This window comes from Larimichthys crocea, chromosome XI (genome assembly GCF_000972845.2).
Source record: "Larimichthys crocea isolate SSNF chromosome XI, L_crocea_2.0, whole genome shotgun sequence".
Taxonomy (NCBI): Eukaryota; Metazoa; Chordata; class Actinopteri; family Sciaenidae; genus Larimichthys; species Larimichthys crocea.
In genome coordinates this window covers 13534084-13553404 of record NC_040021.1, presented here as the reverse complement: position 1 = coordinate 13553404, position 19321 = coordinate 13534084, and the positions used below count along the sequence as shown (strand labels likewise).

The following is a 19321-nucleotide window of genomic DNA, read 5'->3' as shown; positions in this document are numbered from 1 at the left end:
CCATTAGTATAAAAAAATACACACAAAAGAAAAGATAACGGAAAAAACAACAAACATACAAACAATGAAAGGTCTGGATTGCTGTATCTCCACAAATTTAGTTACTGTGGTATGTTCATTGATTTGTTCTCTTGCCTGATCAGTAACATAGTCAACTGTTCCATATTATACATTGCAGTCACAATTTTCCACCATTTGTCTTGTGTTGGCGGTTCAGCCTTAAACCATCTCCTTGCAATAGCATTTTGGGCAGGCTGCCAACAGAATTTTGAACAGATATCCATCTTCTCTTGATACAGTATCTCCTGTGAAATAATCAAAATACAGCACAACATAGGTATTTAATAGCCCAGGATCTCAACAATAGCCACATGAACATCTCCCTAAAATTGTACAATTCCAGAACATAGCCAACATACATGTGAATAGTCTACATTTACTGCTCTACAGTGTCTCTAACATGGTTGTGCTGGTGTTTCCACCTAACTTTTGGTGTAATAGAGTCTAATCTAACTCTTCCATCAATGTTGTCTCCAAACATGTGAAGATGTTGTAGACTGTTTTCCAGTTTCTGAAATATTTATACGCAATTATTTTCCCCATCTCTTCTTAACATATATTGTATTCCCTCTTCTCTCCATATATTTATTTTTTCAGTAATAACTCAATCAATTAATTTAATGTCATTAACATTTTTCATGGTATAATTACTCCTTTTAATTAACAAGTGGGTCTAATAACAATCAATCAGGGCAGTTTGGGTTTTTGCCCTCTTATCATTAACAGTAGATGGCAGCAGAGGCCTGTTTCACCGCACATGTCCTTTTATTTTCATGTTTGGCGCGCTCTTGCTGTTTGTGTTTCTGTGTGCATTATGCTGTTGCTTTTTGGTCACGTGCTCCGCGTCAAACGTGCAGTTATTGTCAATAACAGAACGCCAGGCTTGAACACGCAGTACAAAACCGTGCACTTTGTTTTTTTCTTTCGAGACGAACCAATCAGGAGCCGCATTTCAGTACCCACCTCCTGTCAACAGCCGACGAGGACCAATAGGAAGAGAGGACAAGCAGAGCGGGAGGAGAAAGACCAGAGCCGTGTATAAATAAAGTTAATCAGAGCTGGCTGTGGTGCATCTGCGTGGATATACACTAGTCTGTTTGTATGTATGCTGGGGAAATGAGGTCAGATCACTGAAGGAGATTTAATGATTTCAGAGGGGAAGAAACGGGGTTGATGCGTGCGTGCATAACTGCAAGAAAACATTATAGCATATTCATTAAAATGCATGCAGTTTTATGAAGCATTTCTGCAGGATCTGGTGTTAAATGTTCATGTTTGTGTGACCAAGCAGAGGGAAGGTCAGGTAGGGGTGGGGGTTGCGTTGATAGACGGCTCTGGGTGCTCCAGTGAAGTTGGTAAATAAGGTTTGACCTCGTGTAGGAGAGAGAGACAGACTGGATTAAACACTGCCAGCAGCGAGGAGGAGGACAACGACCAACAACCAACCAACCTGCAGCTCCTGCTGCTATTAAACCGTGTCCCCCTGCCCAGCTTTGTCTGCACTATAACATAAACATTAGCCTGCCTCGCCTTTTTCGCTGACCTCGTCTGGTCTGTTCTGGTTGAGTTGGGGTGGGGGAAAAAAGCGGAGACGACAGCTGCTGGTGAGTATAAGTCAATACTAACATGCATTAGCTAATATATGCTCGGTTAAGTGTTGTTTCCTCGGTTGGTCGTGTTTATAATCCCGTTTCAGCGTTGCTAAACTGGTTCAACATTAAATCCTCTGCAGCGCGCAGTCGGGCCTCTCCTTCATGGCTGCTCTGTTACTTCTGCAAACTTTACCGACCTGACAACGTGATTCAACGTTATTCACTCAGATACCCGGCAGACAAAACTATTAAACCAGCTGATTTCTTTCATTTTCAGTGGTTTTAAAGCAGCTCAAACGTTGGTTTAACTAATGCCATGTTAACAACGTGGCACGCGTTTGTTATTGTAGCCTGTCGTGGTTTAACACCCACGAGGAAGTTAACGATCACAGATTGGAAATGGTTTCATGTAGCATAACTCTGATAAAGTGAAGTGAAACTGTTGTTTCTAACCATACTGAAGGTATAGTTTAACTTTGTGCTTTTGAAGATCATGTCTTAGTGCTCTGTGTCCAACTGGAAACTATTTTGCCTTGTTTGTTATTCTGCAATAATCTTAATATTTTGGTTTAATTTCAGTTACTTTTTTCACCAGAAAACATTGTCAATAGTTTCAACTACTAATAAAATGTGTACAAATACTTTTTTTTTTTTTTTTTTTTGCATTTAAATTTCTGAATGTAAAGGATCTCTTTTAAGGTCCAATGTGTGTCCAGTACTCATAAGTATGTTTTCAAGTATATGAAATTAAGAAATGTTGTTTTTCATCTTTAAAATTAGTCTTTTATATCGACAGAGGGAGGGGTCCGCCATATGAAACTGTCAGAAAAACCTAACACTGTCTCCGTTATATAGCTATATAGATAGTCTTCCATGTTTTTTGTTGCCTCCATAGTTTCTCCTGTACTCTAAACAGGGGAGGGTGAGGCGAGAGTTATTCATTTGGTTGCTAAATCCTTTTAAATAAACATGCGGTTGTTAACACATGTATGTGTACATCCGCTCTCTGCATGTGTGCATAGTGTGTGAATGAATGACTTGAGATTTGGAGCCGTAGTATAATATCTACACCACATCAGAGCCTGACTGATACAGTGACTGATATTAGTTTATCAAAAATGTAGGAGCAGATAAGATTTAACATCCCCGTAGGGAAATTTATTCTGGACTCTGTCCTGCTGTACCACAGAAAGATAAAATCATACTTACTGTATCAGCATCTCAACAACACATTGCTTCTGTGTACTGTATCAGTAGTCAGTGGCGGTTTTTTACATAGTTTGTCCATTCAAAGGCACTTTTAGTTTGTTTTTAACTGTGAAATATCATATTCAGTATACACCTTGGTCTCAATTCGACAGAGGATTGCTGTTGTTTTAGTACATATTTCATCAAAAGAACCGTTTTTTTTTAATTTGATAACCTGTTCAACAGAGCACCGACTCTCCTTTTTTGTAGTTTTAAAGGAAACATGGTTTTCCTCACGTCTCCCTTATTTGTGGTGGTGAAATCTGCTGCTGTGGTGACTACCACTGCACAGTAACAAGGGAAACATTTGCCACTTTTGGCTCAGGACCAGTAGTTAAAGTCAGTGACGAGAGATTGTTGGTAAGCCATGAGGTGTACTGAACAGCACATGGATATAGACGCACACTCAGGCTGCGGTGCCGACTATTTTCACAGCATTGAGTCAACAGCTTATGGAAGGGACAACAGCAGAGCCCACACAGCAACTGAGGCTTAGGTGTGTGCATGTGTATTCACCGTACAATACCAAGTATAATCCCAGTCAGTGTGCTTTCACAAATACCTTGTAGTGACCTCTCGCCCACTAGGCATCAAAAGTGACCTTTCAGTCCTGCTCTCCTCTCTACAGGATTATTTGGGTTTTTGATATGTGACCTTTGTTTCTGATAGATCACTTGTTTGCACTGTTGCAGAGAAAGAAAGCAGCTTGTCTACACCTACTGAGGCAACACACCCTCACTGACAAATAGGAAATTGCTCAATAGATTACATTGGGCAACAGTAACTTCTCCCAATAGTATCAGATTATGCAAGTGAAATTTATTCAACCCCTATTCACAACTCTGGATCCTGCAGAAATGCATGTTGATAAAAGTGTTATAAGTACATATATATAAAATATTTTCCATGATATGTAGCTTTGTGTTGGTGGGTTTCTTTGCCCCAGAACAAATTCCTACTTAAATTCCCAACATACCAGCAGGATCTTGCAGGATCTTGCTGCTATGCTGTGTTGACTCACAAATCAGTCTTTTATTATCTTTTTATTGATATTTGAAACACGCCAATACCTGCAGTATTACTGCAGGACAAACAGTCTGTGTTTACGGACCTTTTTATATGAACAGTTTTTATATGAATATTGTGTAAGTATGAACATTACACAATATATGGACAATATAAAAAGACATGAGGGATGCAGGCGTCCACTGCTACTGAGACCCTTTTAAAGACAACAGTACAGTACTTGAGCCTACTGGGTGAACTGTGTTTGACGTCTATAATTGCTCATTAGCGGGTTGTCTGGGTTGTTAACTGCAGTTTTCAGGGGCTGTGAGGAAATGGAATCGCAAATAGAACAGAGAGTAGAGAAGAAGGTTTGCCCTGCAGTTAAAACGTTTTTGAATATGAAGGCTCCAGGAGTAGGATTTCCTCTGATGTTATATAGTTGATGGGATCAAACTGTCATGCTAATCTAACTGGTTTTAAGTAGATACAAGGACATTGGTAATTTACAACTGCCAACAGGGTATGAATGAATAATTCACTTCAATCAGTCCATAGTTACGCAGACACGGTTATTTAGTGATGGTGTCCTGCTGATTGTTAACATGAATGTTAATATCACAAACAAAAACTACACAGAGTCGAGGTCATTGCAGATAATAGACAGCAGTTCAGCAAAGTCAGCATTTAGGTGTTTTACAGACGGTCACAAACAATACAACTTCAATAATGCATTCTTGAAATTAAGCACATTTAAACACAGTTAAATAGTTAAATGATTACTGTCAGAGTGTGTGTGTGTGTGTGTTTATTTTTTTTTACTTTGGGGCTGCCGTTGATCCCCAGTCCTATTTTAGGGAACCAACTTGCTCAGCTTAGCTCTGCTAAATCACAAAGCTTATTGTGCAAAGCTGCAGAGAAAGTCAGATTTGTTTCTGTTATTTGGCTACTAGTGTACTCGTAAGTACATAAATAAGACAGCAATAAAAAAAAGATGTCTATTTTTTTTTTTTTTTTGGTCCTTTTGTGTCACAATGTATGCTACCGCAAGTCTTCAGTCCACTGTTGGAAGACACAGAGTAGCCCTAAAGGAGGAAGGATGACCCACTTACTGACTCAGTGTGTGTACGTGTATACCACCACTCACACATTGCTTCGACCCTTTCAGCAACGGCTCTTTCCATTGGCCTGAATCCCAGCTTAGCAGCGTTGAAGCATGTTGTCACACCCACAAAACGGCACCTGTAACACACTTAACACACTCAATAATACCGCAGAGAGGAATGCAGCTAGACCAAAGTGGTTTAGATAAGAGATGGAGAGATTAGAGGGGTGAATTTAAAATTTATTTGTGTCTGAAATGGACCTTGAGTTGTAAGCATTATCACCTCTGCCTTTATTGTCATAACTCTTTGTTAAATATAAAAACAGCTTGATTCTTGGAAAGAAATGACCTTTTAATAGAAGACAGTCTCACAGCCATATTGGTTACAGAAAGAAACGGGAAGAAGAAATGTGTGACGGCACATCTTGTACACGAACCAAACATGTGCAGCCACATTTGCTCACTCACAGAAATAGCTGTAAGAGCCAGCAGCGCTCCAACTCCTCCCTCCCAGTTTCCAGTGACATTTTAGACGCAGCCCTGGACCAGATACAAATATCTTCACCGCACACATGCATGCCCGGTATTCCCCCCCTTCCTTTCTTATGTGTGTGTGTGTGTGTGTGGTGCACACACAAGGATTGCAGGTCATGAGTATTTTTAGACAAAGTATTAGAGTCATCTCAAGATGTGGCAGCTGTGAGTGTGCCTGTTTTTGTTTTAGCAGCAGTATATGTGTTGACGACAGGTTTTGTTTCTCTTTCCAGTGGCTTCCTTGTCCGTCTATCTTTGTCTCCATTCTCATCACTTTTACTGACAAATTGATCTAATCCATTTATATATCTGACCTCATTTGTCTGTGAACAATATGCCTCTCCATGCTACCAGGCCTACCACAGATGGTTGTAGCTGAACTCTGATATTCACCCTGCATGTCTCTGTATTTCTAATTGTTGTTCTGTCCTTTTCTCCGTCTCTAGTCCATCATGGCGGGCGATATGATGTTACTGATGCGAGGTTTGGCTAAGCTGAGCCAGGCTGTTGTCGAGACTCAGAGCACCACCATGCGCAGTGCAGCAGGTAAATTCAGCATTTACCTATTTACTTCCTACATGTTAAAATACTCAGTTGTTTCCTCTGTTGCTAATGTATGGACACATTGTCATGTGAAGGAAGTTTCAGCAGTGAAGCCACTGTACTGTACATTTCAGACATTATTTCATGAGAATAAAAGACTCAAAAATATTATACACTTTATACACACAAGATAATTGTAACATAGATAGTAAACCATAGCTACTTATACAGAAATGGTAATACAACATCTGCTGCCACATTATTGAGTTTTCCTGGTAGATAACATTTAGCTTGTTTAAACTGACTTTTCATGTATTTTTTTTTACCAGGCGCTTATTATGTGTGCATAATAGTATTTCTTGTGTTTAACCCAGGAGTCCCAGGAGTTGGTGCTGCAGTCCAAAGTGTCCAGTCGGCTGCTGAACAAGGCCTCTCTGCTGCTATGATGAAAATGCAGGTGTGTGTAGATACTATTGTGCTAATTGGCAGCATAGTTTAGCATGAACTGTTTAGTGTTTCATTCAGTGTCAAATCTCTTATGAGTCTTTATGTATGTGTCTGTACAGGAGGTGACTGGCCAGCAGCAGACCTCTTCATCAGAGTCAGAGTTTGACTTTCCTCAGGACGACTTCACGACCTCAGAGTTCAGGGAGGAAGACTTCACAGCAGATCACACAGGAAGTAGTGATGGTGCAGGAACTCATCACGGAGCAGGAGCAGGAGAAGGGAAACAGTCGTTGTTTGACGGATACAAAGATCCCAGCAAACAGTTTAGTGGACACACCAGATCCTACCACCAAGATGCCAGGTATAAATATACCCTCTTACTTAATTACAATTGACAGTGCACACATTTTTGCTGCTTTTTGGAGATTAAAGGTAATCATGTTTGCTTTGGGTGTGACAGACGTTTCATTGGACATCAACGTCTCTACAACCACAGTCTGAAAAAGCATTTGTGGGGGCAGCTTTACTGCCAGCATCAGGTCAGCCAGCTCAGGAGCTACCATCAGGACCCGTCCACGGTCGGAGGGCTGACGGCTGAAGACATCGAGAAAGCAAGACAGAGCAAGAGGGCTGAGAGCAAACCGCACAAACAGATGGTGATCCTCCTCAGACCTTATTCTTAAACACAAACGCACATAGACATTGATGTAAACATGTATCTTTCCATACATCTTCTTTGTTATTCAATATTGTTTACTGGTTTGTCTTCTTTAGTTAAGTGAGAGAGCCAGAGAGAGGAAAGTGCCAGTGACTCGGCTTAGCAGACTGGCCAACTTTGGAGGTAACTTAACTCTTTACTACTCTGTCTGAATCTTGGCTGTGTGTGAGTCAGCAACTTTTTCATACAGTCTGTTCAGTTTGTCAGTAAAATAATGCATTTTATGATCACTTTATCATTCATTAAAGTATATAGAGAAGATGAGTCATAATTGAATCTACCTCTAAGTTAATATTAGAACAGGAAATCAAACATGTGGTTTCTCTTTGGTTAGTTTAGCTACACGATGTCACAAAGTAAAAACAAATAGACATGTAATTGAGTTGGTGAAGTTCAGGAAACTTGAACTTGTAATCTTAAGTCTGACTGTAACCTACGACCCCCACAGTAAAAAGGGGTCACTGTGTTCAAGGCAGTTGGTGTTGTTATGTCAGCGCATGACTTTCTGAAAGTCTACACAGTGATTAACGTCAAGTCTACAGGAAATGAACAAAACACAAAGAGTTCAAATGAAATGAGAGAAGCATAATACGCAGGAACTAACAAGTCAAGTGTCAGATCCTGGACTTAAACACACATACTGATTTAGATTAAGCTCTCTAATCTCGCCCTTATTAATGGACCTGTGCTCTTGTGCAAATAAAAACACTTGATAGTCATCTACAGACTGCGAAAGAAGACAGCTGTAATAAAATCTGTGTGAGCAGATTGTTGTGTGTGAGCTAATCTTCTGTTGGACCATGTTATCCGTTCTTTCAGCCTGTTAGGCGTAACATATTTAAACACATTAAAAGACTGTTAATCCGCCATAAGAGTAAATCTAAAACAGAGAGAAAAATTAAACTGTTTAAATATCCAACAGACCAACCAAATGGGATTAAAACAAACAATTTAGCAATAAATATTAAATGTAATATTGACATGTTCAAGTGACAACTTCTAGATCTAGATAGGATGTTTTCAGCGATATTCAAGTGCAGTGAACAGCTCAAAACAGTCCTCAGACGCAGCTTCGCTTCAGGCAGATGACGGATACGTTAACAGGTGGCATAAACTTGAACAGAGTATGTGTGAGGGAGATCATAAACCATTTACAAACATGAACCTAAGACAGAATCTGGACTGCCAACACTAATATACGCAGCAGAATTTAACCGCAGCTAATACCGAACAAACGGGACGGAAAACGCTGAGCCGAATTGATTCAGCATGTTGACAGTGGTAACATTAGGAAGGTGTCGGAGTAAGGAGGGCAGCGGGAAGGGGGGGAGGAGGAGGAATGTGTCCTCAGCCTGTCCTTCACTCAACATTTGTTGACAAAGCCGTGAATAAAACTTGCATAACTCTGAAGTGGAGAAAGAATGCAGCTGAAAAGGTTGAGAACAAGCAGCAAAGTGTTTTTTACGTTCAGAAATCTGTCGGCATGTTTCCTGGCAACAGCGACTTTAGCAACCTTGCTTGGACGTCTCCTTGCTGTTGCCATGTAAATCACCATTTTGAAAGGTGAGGACGATATGTTTGAGTTTTTCTTGCTGTGAGTACAAAATGAAGGAACAGGAATCGTGTTTTAAACACACGGCTGTCTCAAATGATTGACAGGCACCTGTGGTTGGTCTGTAAAAGGTTTTGTCACTCAGAGATGATGCAGGAAATACTGATCTGATCTCCTTTTGGCTGATTAAGGTCATACACACATAAACACACAACGGCATGACGCTGGCTCATCTCCTTTTTTAAGTTAATGTGTTTAAGTTTGAATTTACTGCCGTGCATTTTAAATACCGACTGAAGCAGGACGACACAAATAGTGTGCTGACAGAAGACCTTTGGAGGGAAAGAGTAAGACAAAACCATATCAGGTCACACAGATATGCATTTACAGAGTTCAACACATCTCAACACTTTCTCCTCTGGTCCAACCCGTTCCCAACAATAGAGGTGATGACATGTTTTTGACCAGTGAAGAAACGCTCAGTCAACTTGTTCACGAGATACAGCAGCACACTGTCCTGATTTGTCCCTCTACCGTTGGATCTCGGATTTGTCAGTACAGAGACCGCTGACTAACTGATGATGTAATGCTGAGTTATGTAAGGCTGAAGGACCGTGCTCAAAAACAGTCGCTGGCTTGTGCAGGCTCGCTTTTTTCCTTTTCAGTATCTATTTCTGCAGCTTTATTATTACAACGCGTTATTGATATGATCTCCACATGCTCTGATGGGTTGACACAGACAGGAAACATTCATTAAAGGGCAACAGATAGCGTCATACAGACACAAAAACATCAGTGAACGCTGGTGAAATATTCTGACATGTTTATGATGGAGGTGCCATTAAAGCAGCTGACTGTAAAAGGATGAACTGACAGCAGCACTGCATGCCTCTGTGCTTTTGTGTCTCTGGTGTGTGTTTATCTGTACGATGAACTTTATTTTTATGTGACATAATTTTACAACTTTATGTGCTCTGTTACATTAGTGTGTGATTGTTTGTTTGTCCATATTCGCAAGTGTGTTGTCGTGTGTGTTTCCACCAGGTCTAGCTGTAGGTTTGGGTATCGGAGCCCTGGCAGAAGTTGCCAAGAAGACCATCAGACACAATGATGTGGCAGGTAACACAAAGACACACCCTTGTTTACACAGTATCAACAGTTGGCCTTCTCAGACATTTATTTATACAGAAAATGTCTAAATAATTGATATTAAAGTCATAAGTGACGTGTGCCTGTGAGGACTGGTATGTCTGTTTTTGTTTGGCTCAGCATAACATAGTTATATTATGACTGTCTTCCTGATTAATAGCACCATAAAAGCTACATCATTTCCCCAGTGTTCATCATTCAGGCATGTTGATACATGCTACACACTTTGAGTATCCCAGCAGCACAACTAGGCCACCTCTCTCCCTCACCACTGTACCTACTGTAAACAGACATTCCTGCCCTGCACGGCGCGCCTGCTAATCCTAAAACATATGGACGTAAATCTGTGGCACTTAAGTGTGTGTGGGGGGTAAATCTCTGCTAAAGCCTCTGAAGGCAGCTTCAGACACAGTAAACTGACTACCTGACGACCTACTGACATATATTCACACAGACACACACACCTGCTGGGATATGTACACAAACACATGCGCATATTGTGTATAAACCGGAGCCTAAACCTGTTTCTGTTGATATTGATCAATGCCAAATGACTTCACCTGTACATAAAACAAGAAGTGCTACACCGTTATCTTAACACATGTAGATGAAACTTTAATAACATCCTCTTTTCTTGTCGTCTTGTGCTCTGTTTTGTACTTCACTACAGGCGACAAAAAAGGTGTTCTGGACTCAAGTCCCTTCCTGTCTGAGGCTAACGCTGAACGCATCGTCAGAACTTTGTGTAAAGTCAGAGGAGCTGCATTAAAACTGGGACAGATGCTCAGCATTCAAGGTGTGTGACGAACACACACACATACACGCATTGATTCATAAAGAAAAGGAGAGTAGGTGGTGTGCGATAGAGGAGGTAGAAATTAAAAGAGAAATGAGGCAGCATGAAAATATCAAAGCGACAAAGGATGCGAAGAATGAGAATAAATGATGAGTCCCTTGCTTTAATTGTGACAACCGTGTTGAAATGCAAACTATGATGAGGAAACGAGGAAGTACACATTTATTGTTTCCACGAGCTGTGAAGGCTACAGATAGCCATCCATATTTAGGATATATACTATTCCTGTAGTCAAATGATTCAGCACCAGAAACCCTGGACCACAGAGAATTGTCAACAAGGAAAGTTGGCCCAAAGATCGGATTTTTGTTGATGAGTGAGTGCCAGACTGTTCCAGTGTAGGTCAGTTTCATAGAGCTGTAACTGCACACGGGCAGAAACCTGCAGGTAGCAGCAGCTGAAAGTAAGTTACGGTGTAAGCCAATACCTGTCTATGTTTTGCACACATGCACCAGATAAAGCTAAAGACTGTAAGGACGGCGGCAGTAAACATATTGGCACAGAGCTAGTGCAGACAGGAACGGGTCGGGTTAAACGCATTATTATTTTTGTTTATGTCCTTTGCGCCCACTGCCTGACCTTGGCTGGTGACCCTTGTCCTTTGGTGTGTGTGTGTGTGTGTGTGTGTGTGTGTGTGTGTGTGTGTGTGTGTGTGTGTGTGTGTGTGTGTGTGTGTGTGTGTGTGTGTGTGTGTGTGTGTGTGTGTGTGTGTGTGTGTGTGTGTGTGTTTGCAGGCACTGGCGCAGAGCGTCACTTTATCTCTGAGGTGTTGACAGGTTTATTCTTAAATCACAGAAAGAGGTTGCGTTAGTTTTCTTTACACGCACTGACACTACTTCTCCCACAGAGAATAAAGAGGGTTAATAAGATTTATAGTCTTTATATAAGCTTAAAGAAATATCACCACTACTGGACTCAAGTAAACCTACAGGTTAAAAATCACAGCTGACATTTATCTGTCAGGCCAGGAATCCAGTTGTGACCCAACGTTTATGCATCTAACCACTGTACCCTTTAGCACTGGTCCAAAATAGTGTTAACCTTGAGGTGTCTGAAACTATTTTAAAACTGATAATAAAGTTTACAATGATTGACTGAGATGAAACTATTCTTCACGTCGTCAGCCAGCATCATCTTCGGAGCTGCCAGGCGGTTTTAGCTTTTTATAGATAGATGTGTGTTTCTGCATTTCAGATGATGCATTCATCAACCCTCAACTCGCCAAGATCTTTGACCGTGTAAGACAGAGTGCTGACTTCATGCCAATCAAACAAATGACAGTAAGAGTCGTTTCTTTCTTTTTATCTTTTATATGTGGATAAGTGATGTAACTCCTCCATCTGGAAACTCCAGATGTTTTACTAAATGGGGACAGTTTTCGACAACGACATATTGAGTTGAACATGACGAGCCTCAGCTGTTCATGTCTGTCTGTAGAAAGCGTTGAACAGCGACCTGGGTCCTAACTGGAGAGACAAGCTGGAATCGTTTGAGGACCGTCCGTTCGCAGCAGCGTCCATCGGTCAAGTTCACCTGGCAAGGATGAAGGATGGCAGGGAGGTGGCCATGAAAATACAGGTAGGGTGTGTGTGTGCGCGTGTGTGTGCGCGCGTGTGTGTGTGCGTGTGTGTGTGTGTGTGTGTACACAGTACATTCCTGTGTTATTAAGATAAACACTGTAACTGGAGCGTGTCTCACATGTGTTTGTCATCTTTTAAAGACAAACCACACTGATTGTGATCTCTCGGGTGTGTTTGCTGATCAGTTGTTGTGTATTTTTACCGTGCTAAAGTTACTTTATTCACAGATTATCTGCCTAAATGCAAATCTTAATAGTTAAAAATGAATTTAAACTTATGGAGGATTTGCCAGTAATAATTAAATGATAAATAGTATTATTTTAATCTCAATTTCCATAATAATTGCAGTCCCAGTGAAAGATACTGTTATATTATGCTATAACTACAAATAGTCATTAGATTACTGAACATTACATGGGGTCATTAACAAATAGTCATTAGATTACTGAACATTACATGGGGTCATTACTGTATTTTGGAGTGAAATTAGGAATAAAAACACAAATGTACAAAGATGTAAGTGACACCAAAGATGTTGATTGATGATTAAATTAAATTTAAAAACTAAAGATTTTCTTTTCTTCTTCTGTATGTGTTTGTTGGTTAGTATCCCGGTGTGGCTCAGAGTATCAACAGCGACGTCAACAACCTGATGACGGTGCTGAATATGAGTAATGCCTTGCCTGAAGGTAAACACCTAAAAAGACACTCAGTCATACGTGCAGACGCAAGCATGATCACCTTCTAGCACATGTACAGCTGAACTTCTCCACCTACTCCTGTAACACTGTACACTCCTCAGTTACTGAATCTTTATGTATCGTTTTACTGGCATTTGATGGCTTGTCTTACATTGCCCTTTCCTCTGTGTCTTCATCTCCCTTTTAGGTCTGTTTCCAGAGCATCTCATAGATGTCATGAGAAGAGAGTTAACACTAGAGTGTGATTATATTAGAGAAGCCCAGTGTGCAAAGAAATTCAGGTGAGACCTCAGTAGCAAAAGTCTATTTCTATTTAACACAACACGCTTCTCTTTCCACTGCATTGATTCATATCATACAAAGTTTACGGTTTAAAGGTCTCTTTTAAAAATCCAGCCCAGGCAACAGCCAACTATATCTAGATTTAATACTCCATGAGGTCAAATTTATGTGTCGTCTCTATTCTGTCTGATCCAGGGAGCTATTGAAGGATCATCCGTTCTTCTATGTCCCAGAGGTGATCGATGAGCTGAGCGGCAGCCACGTCCTGACCACAGAGCTTGTCCCCGGGTTTCCCCTGGATCAGGCTGAGAACCTCTCGCAGGAGCTGAAGAATGAGGTACAGCTGGCAAACAGACAGATGAAGGGATCGATAGATATTTAGCTGAGTAATGGATGCACTCATCTGGGGGAGGGCCATGTTAGTTAATGTGTTTGGAGATGGAGAATGAGTCTCTTTCTGATCAATAAATAAATACATAGACGGATGATGAATGGGTCTCTTGTGGTATTCATTACATCAGTGAACAACAGTGTACGTTTGTGTTACAGATCTGTGAGAACATCCTGATGTTGTGCCTCAGGGAGCTGTTTGAGTTCAGGTACATGCAGACTGACCCCAACTGGTCCAACTTCTTCTATGATCCACAGACACACAGGGTGAGTCCGCCTACAGGCTAAATACTGCTGTTACTTATGCTACTATTAATAATAATAATGATAACATAGCATTGAGATTTAGAGCAATGAAAATGACAAGTGATCATTTGATTGTGTCCCTCTAGGTGTCGCTGTTGGACTTTGGAGCCACGAGAGGATTTGATCTGAGTTTCACAGATTTGTACATAGAGGTAAGATTATGTTGTGTGCCGTGGTTTAACGTGTGGAAGTATTGCTGTGAAATTACCCCAATTATACAGATAATGTTGCACAAAATGTGAGAGAAACAGACATTGAGGCGATGGTGGTAACATTCATAACCTGTTTTGTGATTGTAGATAATCCGTTCAGCTGCTGAGGGCAACAGAGAGGGAGTTCTGAAAAAATCTATCGAGATGAAGTTCCTGACTGGATATGAGTCCAAGGTAAATATTGCTTTATCTGCCTGTCTCTCTGTATCTATATTACCAATCATAACCCATAGAATCATGTTGACACTGAAATAGCCCAAAGAAACTCTGCAGAAAAGCAGCAGTGTCATAGTTAAAGAAAAATGAACAAAGGAGGCAAGTTTCTGCAGCAAATGTTCCTTTTTGATTTATAAAAAATTACCTCTCATTAGCAGAGACTAACTATGCAGTGTGTTTTCCCCTCCCTGTGTCCAGGCAATGATAAACGCCCACGTGGATGCTGTGATGATCCTCGGCGAGGCCTTTGCCTCCACCGAGCCCTTCGAATTCGGTTCCCAGTCCACCACCGAGAGAATCCACAACCTAATCCCGGTGATGCTCAAACACCGGCTCACCCCGCCTCCCGAGGAGACGTACTCACTCCACCGTAAGATGGGCGGCTCCTTCCTCATCTGCTCTCGGCTGGACGCGAAGCTGAAGTGTAGTAACATGTTTCAAACGGCATATCAGAAGTACTGGGAAGGCCGCACACCTTCGCCATCTCAGTCAGCCTAAACAAATCCTCAAGTGTCGGGCTTTGATGGTCAGATCTTTGGGCCAACGGCAAAGTGCAAGTTGACGGTGGGGTATGGGGCTGTGAAGACGCAGCACAGCAAAGTGGAGGTCAAGTTACCTACCCTCATCTGGTCATCGAGAACCAGCTTACCTTTGTCATTTTGGGCAATCCGCTACGATGAAAATGAACAGTACGTCTACATATTTACAGCCACAGTTTTAGTTTGAAAGGGAGCAACATCTGGAGCGCTTTACAGCCGACTTCCACATGGCCTTGAGAGGATGGACTGAGAAGAGGTGGGCGTGAAGGAGAGAGACTATCAGCCTTGTGTATTCAGGTGTAAAATGAATGTAAACAGGTTTATCTCTTCTCATGCTTTCAATATGATTCTTGCATCTTCTTTTTGTGTGTTTTGTGTTGCTGTGTTTTGTTGAACATTTGGAAGATCACACCAACGAACGTCAACTGCCAGAAATATTATGAAACACTGATTGTAATAAGAAAGAGGACTGAAACCCCACAGTCATGAAATAATGGGGTGTTAACACAGGGTCAGACAGCATGAGTCACAGTATTGACCAAGTCCGACACGTTTGGGTCACAAATACTTCGGTTTCTGTTTCTTTTTAAGGACATTTGATTAGATTTTCTGTCTGAATTATGATTAATCAGGTTTGGTCTAAATGTAGCCGGCAAAATATGTGTAGCAGCTTTGATAAGAACAAGGTTTGTTTAGACACAAATTCAGTGTTCAAGTCGAGACATTGCCAAGTGTTCGAGTTCAGGTGTATCTAGCCGTTTGTAGATGCGACAAACTGGAATTTGTCCACATTTACACACAAGAAAGTCTGATTTTTAGCTCATGTACGTGTAGTATATTCTCTCTATCAGTGTAGCCATCCAAGTGCTGTTTATAGCTTTTGGCTTTTTAGGGCGAAATCTGTGGGTCAGAACGTTGATTCAAGCGATCAGCATGTCTCACATGACCATTATCATGACATTCAGGATCTATGTGTGTTAAAGAACCTCTGGGAGAAAAGGGATGAACGTCTGTAGTGCTTCTGCTTTACGTTTTTATCCTTCATGTCACATATATGAGTCAGATTTAGCTCATGAATTCCAGTTGAACAAAAAAAATGTTAGCATTGTGGCTCAGAATTAGATTTCTCAGTATGGATTCCACGTGTGCTGACTGTAAGAAGATGAGGGCTCGAAGAAAGACTGGGCCTGAGCTTAGTCATAAATGTTAATGGAAGAAGCTCATCCTGATATCACACAAGCTCCGGCTTGTGGGTTCACCTTGCCTCCCACAAGTCGGTAATCTCTCCACACCTTCCCGGGTGTAAAATCCTCCGTCACCCGGCTGGTGTGTGGCTGTGAAAGTTCTCTCGACTCACGCTGTGTGTATGCAGGTGTCTGGAGTGAAGCTGGGGGGGAAAAAAAGAGGTGCCTAGTAGTTTGACTTTATTTTTCATATCTAAGACTCTGTGAAAAGATGGTTTAAATTTTCTAAATGCATTCTATACTGAAAGTTGTGATAAAGATGATGTATGAAAAGAGTAAATGTTTGATCTATACTTGTCATGTGGTTTTTGTGTGTGATCATACTTTCAGTCTACTTCAAAGGACTAGCTCTTCATAGAAGACATCAAGTAGTTTGTAGTAGTCTGATAAAACGCAGCTCTCATTCTGTGTGTATATATACATGTATATGTATGTATAGCCCAGATTTTGTCCATGCCTTGTGTCCTGTAGGTTAAGCGGCTGTAGTGTGTGTTTGAGAGGAGGATAACTCAGTGAAAATACAGTAGGGAGAGTCAGAGAGTGGTTGTCTTCCTTATTTAGCAATGTCTTGGCCAGCGATGACAAAACTGGCAGAGAGCCTGGGAAATGAGAAAACACACACGCATATTCACTTCCAGGCAAGTGAATCATGCCAGTGCTCATACACAGGAATTGTTTTGTACTGTAGACTGCATGCACATAGACACATAGACACACACATCTAACCTCCCTCCTATTTTTCCTCTCTGAGTCACCCTGACACTTCCTTTTCCCGTGCTTGGAAAATCCTTTAATTTCAAATGATTCCAAACTTGTGTTAAATCCACAGCCTGTTGTAACTCACATCAGTGTCCAGTCCATGGCGCTGTTGTATTTCCATACAGCCGCTAACGGCTCACATTAGTTCCTCAAGTACTGACATCATCCCTCAACAGCAAAACAGAACATAACCAGCCTGAAGTCAGCCAGATAATTGTGTGAATCCCAACAGGCTGCATTTGCTTGAAGATGTTTAATATGTCATTTCTGCTTTATTAGATCTATAACAAAGTAATTAGATTGAGAAATTATTACACAAAGCACCAATGGTCATTAGGTGCATATTGCTCATATACAATATTGATAGTAGCCACCAGAGTCTGCACATGTATACTCACACTTCAGGGTAAAATCATATTCTTGAGGCTGAATGAGCTTATTAAAAAAAGTATCCCTCATTTTGTGTCTGCCAACTAAATAATGTACAGCATTTATTAAGTATATTTTCCACTGCAAGGATGTAATATTTTTATTGAAGCATACGCTTGCCAAGAGATTCAGGCAATTTAATTGATTTCAGTTAAATACCATCTGCTGTTTTCCCATAATATGCTTTCTTAAGCTGCATTCTAGGAACCACGTTTGACTCTCATACGGGTCTCTGAGAAACAAACACTGCCCTCAGAATATCTTAACCAAAGAGGTCAAGACCCGAAATAGTTTAAAAACCGATAAAAAAAAAAAGCAGAGTGTAAACGGTTTTCTAACCAAGGTTGCCACTGTGTTATATCTTGATGACCTGAATGTGTTTGGATGTAGCGAATTACTGAGCTGAGATGGAAACAACTCAGCTGGTCATGTTTACACTGTAGAGCGGATGGTAGGAGTGTTAGGGGGGGGATGTTGTGCACCCAGTTGTCTGGTCGCAAAGAGCAAGCAGTGAGAAATCCTTATTTGGTGAGAGAGGAGAGTCAGCAAGTCCAGGCACAATCCTTAAAGGCAAAAACACTCTCAAAGCTTTACCACTTTCCTTAAGTGTCACTTACATCTTCTCTATACTCACCACCAGTATTCCCGTGCAGATGGTTAATGAGACTATTTTTGTTATTGTCATGGAAACTGACTTTATACAGTATTAGTGTGGAGTACTTGAGAAATGCACATCTGAGCCTTTAAGCTAATGTGTCTCGAGATATAAGCTCCATATCAAGACATCCACACATTCTTCTGATTGTAGCAAAGAGGGCGGTCAATCAGGCTTCATCTCTATTACTGTACTATATTCTGTGGGGAATTGATAAACTGGGCATGATGTCTGCAGTGTCTGATGATGTTTGATTGGGCAAATAGTGTTACTCTTTTTCATTTCAGTCACAATCATATTGAAAAGTGTTGACCCTACTGCATGATTTTTTAATGAGAGACGAGTCATCCTATCATGACTAACATCCATCCATGCATCCATTATCTGTAGCTACTTATCCTCATCAGGTCACGGTGGGGCTCGAGCCTATCTTTGTGCGAGAGGCGGGGTACACCCTGGACTAGTCACCAGCTCATCACAGAGCATCATGACTCTTTTCTCAAAATCTTATAGAAATACATACATATTTTAGTTATGACCAGCTGTAAAACAAACACAGGGAGTGAATAAGGCAAAACATAGTTCCCATAGAAACGGCATTGACTAAACTGAAGAGTTGGACCAATTAACATTTTGACTAGAACACTAAAGAACCCCCAAAGCTTTTACAGTTTACCCTGAAGGTAGCTCGAATGTCTGTACCGAATGTTAATAGTTGTCAACATGGAAGTAGGAATTCAAAATCAGTTAAACTTATAGTGACTTTCTCTTTTTTTAATGTGCATTGTGCTTTAGTATGTGTGGTAGAAGTTTGACTGTTTTTATTTTGCACATTGAGGTTTTGTCAAAATGTCAGGGCATGTGGAATTCACAGAATTCAACCCACCAAGAGTAACTTAGGTAACTGCAATTACTGTCATGTACAGTGACACATATAGGCCATTAGTACAACAGGATGTGTGATTTGTAATGAAATATACTACAGCGTTGATAGCTTTCATATTGGAAACTCAGTAGCCATATTCAGAACTGTTTATTCATGAGTCAGATGTGGATTCACACATCATCTATTTACATACAAAATGTGCACATATTGAATCCTACAAGGATAAGCGTTACACTGTGACTGGAGAATTTCCCTCGAAATGAATTAGCGGTATACTTAATGATTAAGGCTGACACATTAAATAAAGAAACAT

General features: G+C 40.8%; 1 protein-coding gene across 1 annotated transcript; it reads left to right on the top strand.

Annotated features, from left to right (window-relative positions):
- Nucleotides 1–1126: 1126 nt before the first annotated feature.
- On the top strand, nt 1127–16709 carry coq8aa (coenzyme Q8A, genome duplicate a). The gene is made up of 17 exons (XM_019279038.2): nt 1127–1664; nt 5991–6090; nt 6462–6544; nt 6654–6895; nt 6995–7190; nt 7309–7375; nt 9849–9923; nt 10624–10749; nt 12004–12089; nt 12247–12387; nt 12997–13078; nt 13278–13371; nt 13568–13709; nt 13922–14029; nt 14155–14220; nt 14368–14454; nt 14695–16709. Exons 2-17 carry the CDS (start codon nt 5997–5999, stop codon nt 14992–14994), a joined length of 1989 nt encoding a protein of 662 aa, XP_019134583.1. The 5' UTR covers nt 1127–1664; nt 5991–5996; the 3' UTR covers nt 14995–16709.
- The last annotated feature ends 2612 nt before the right edge of the window (nt 16710–19321 follow it).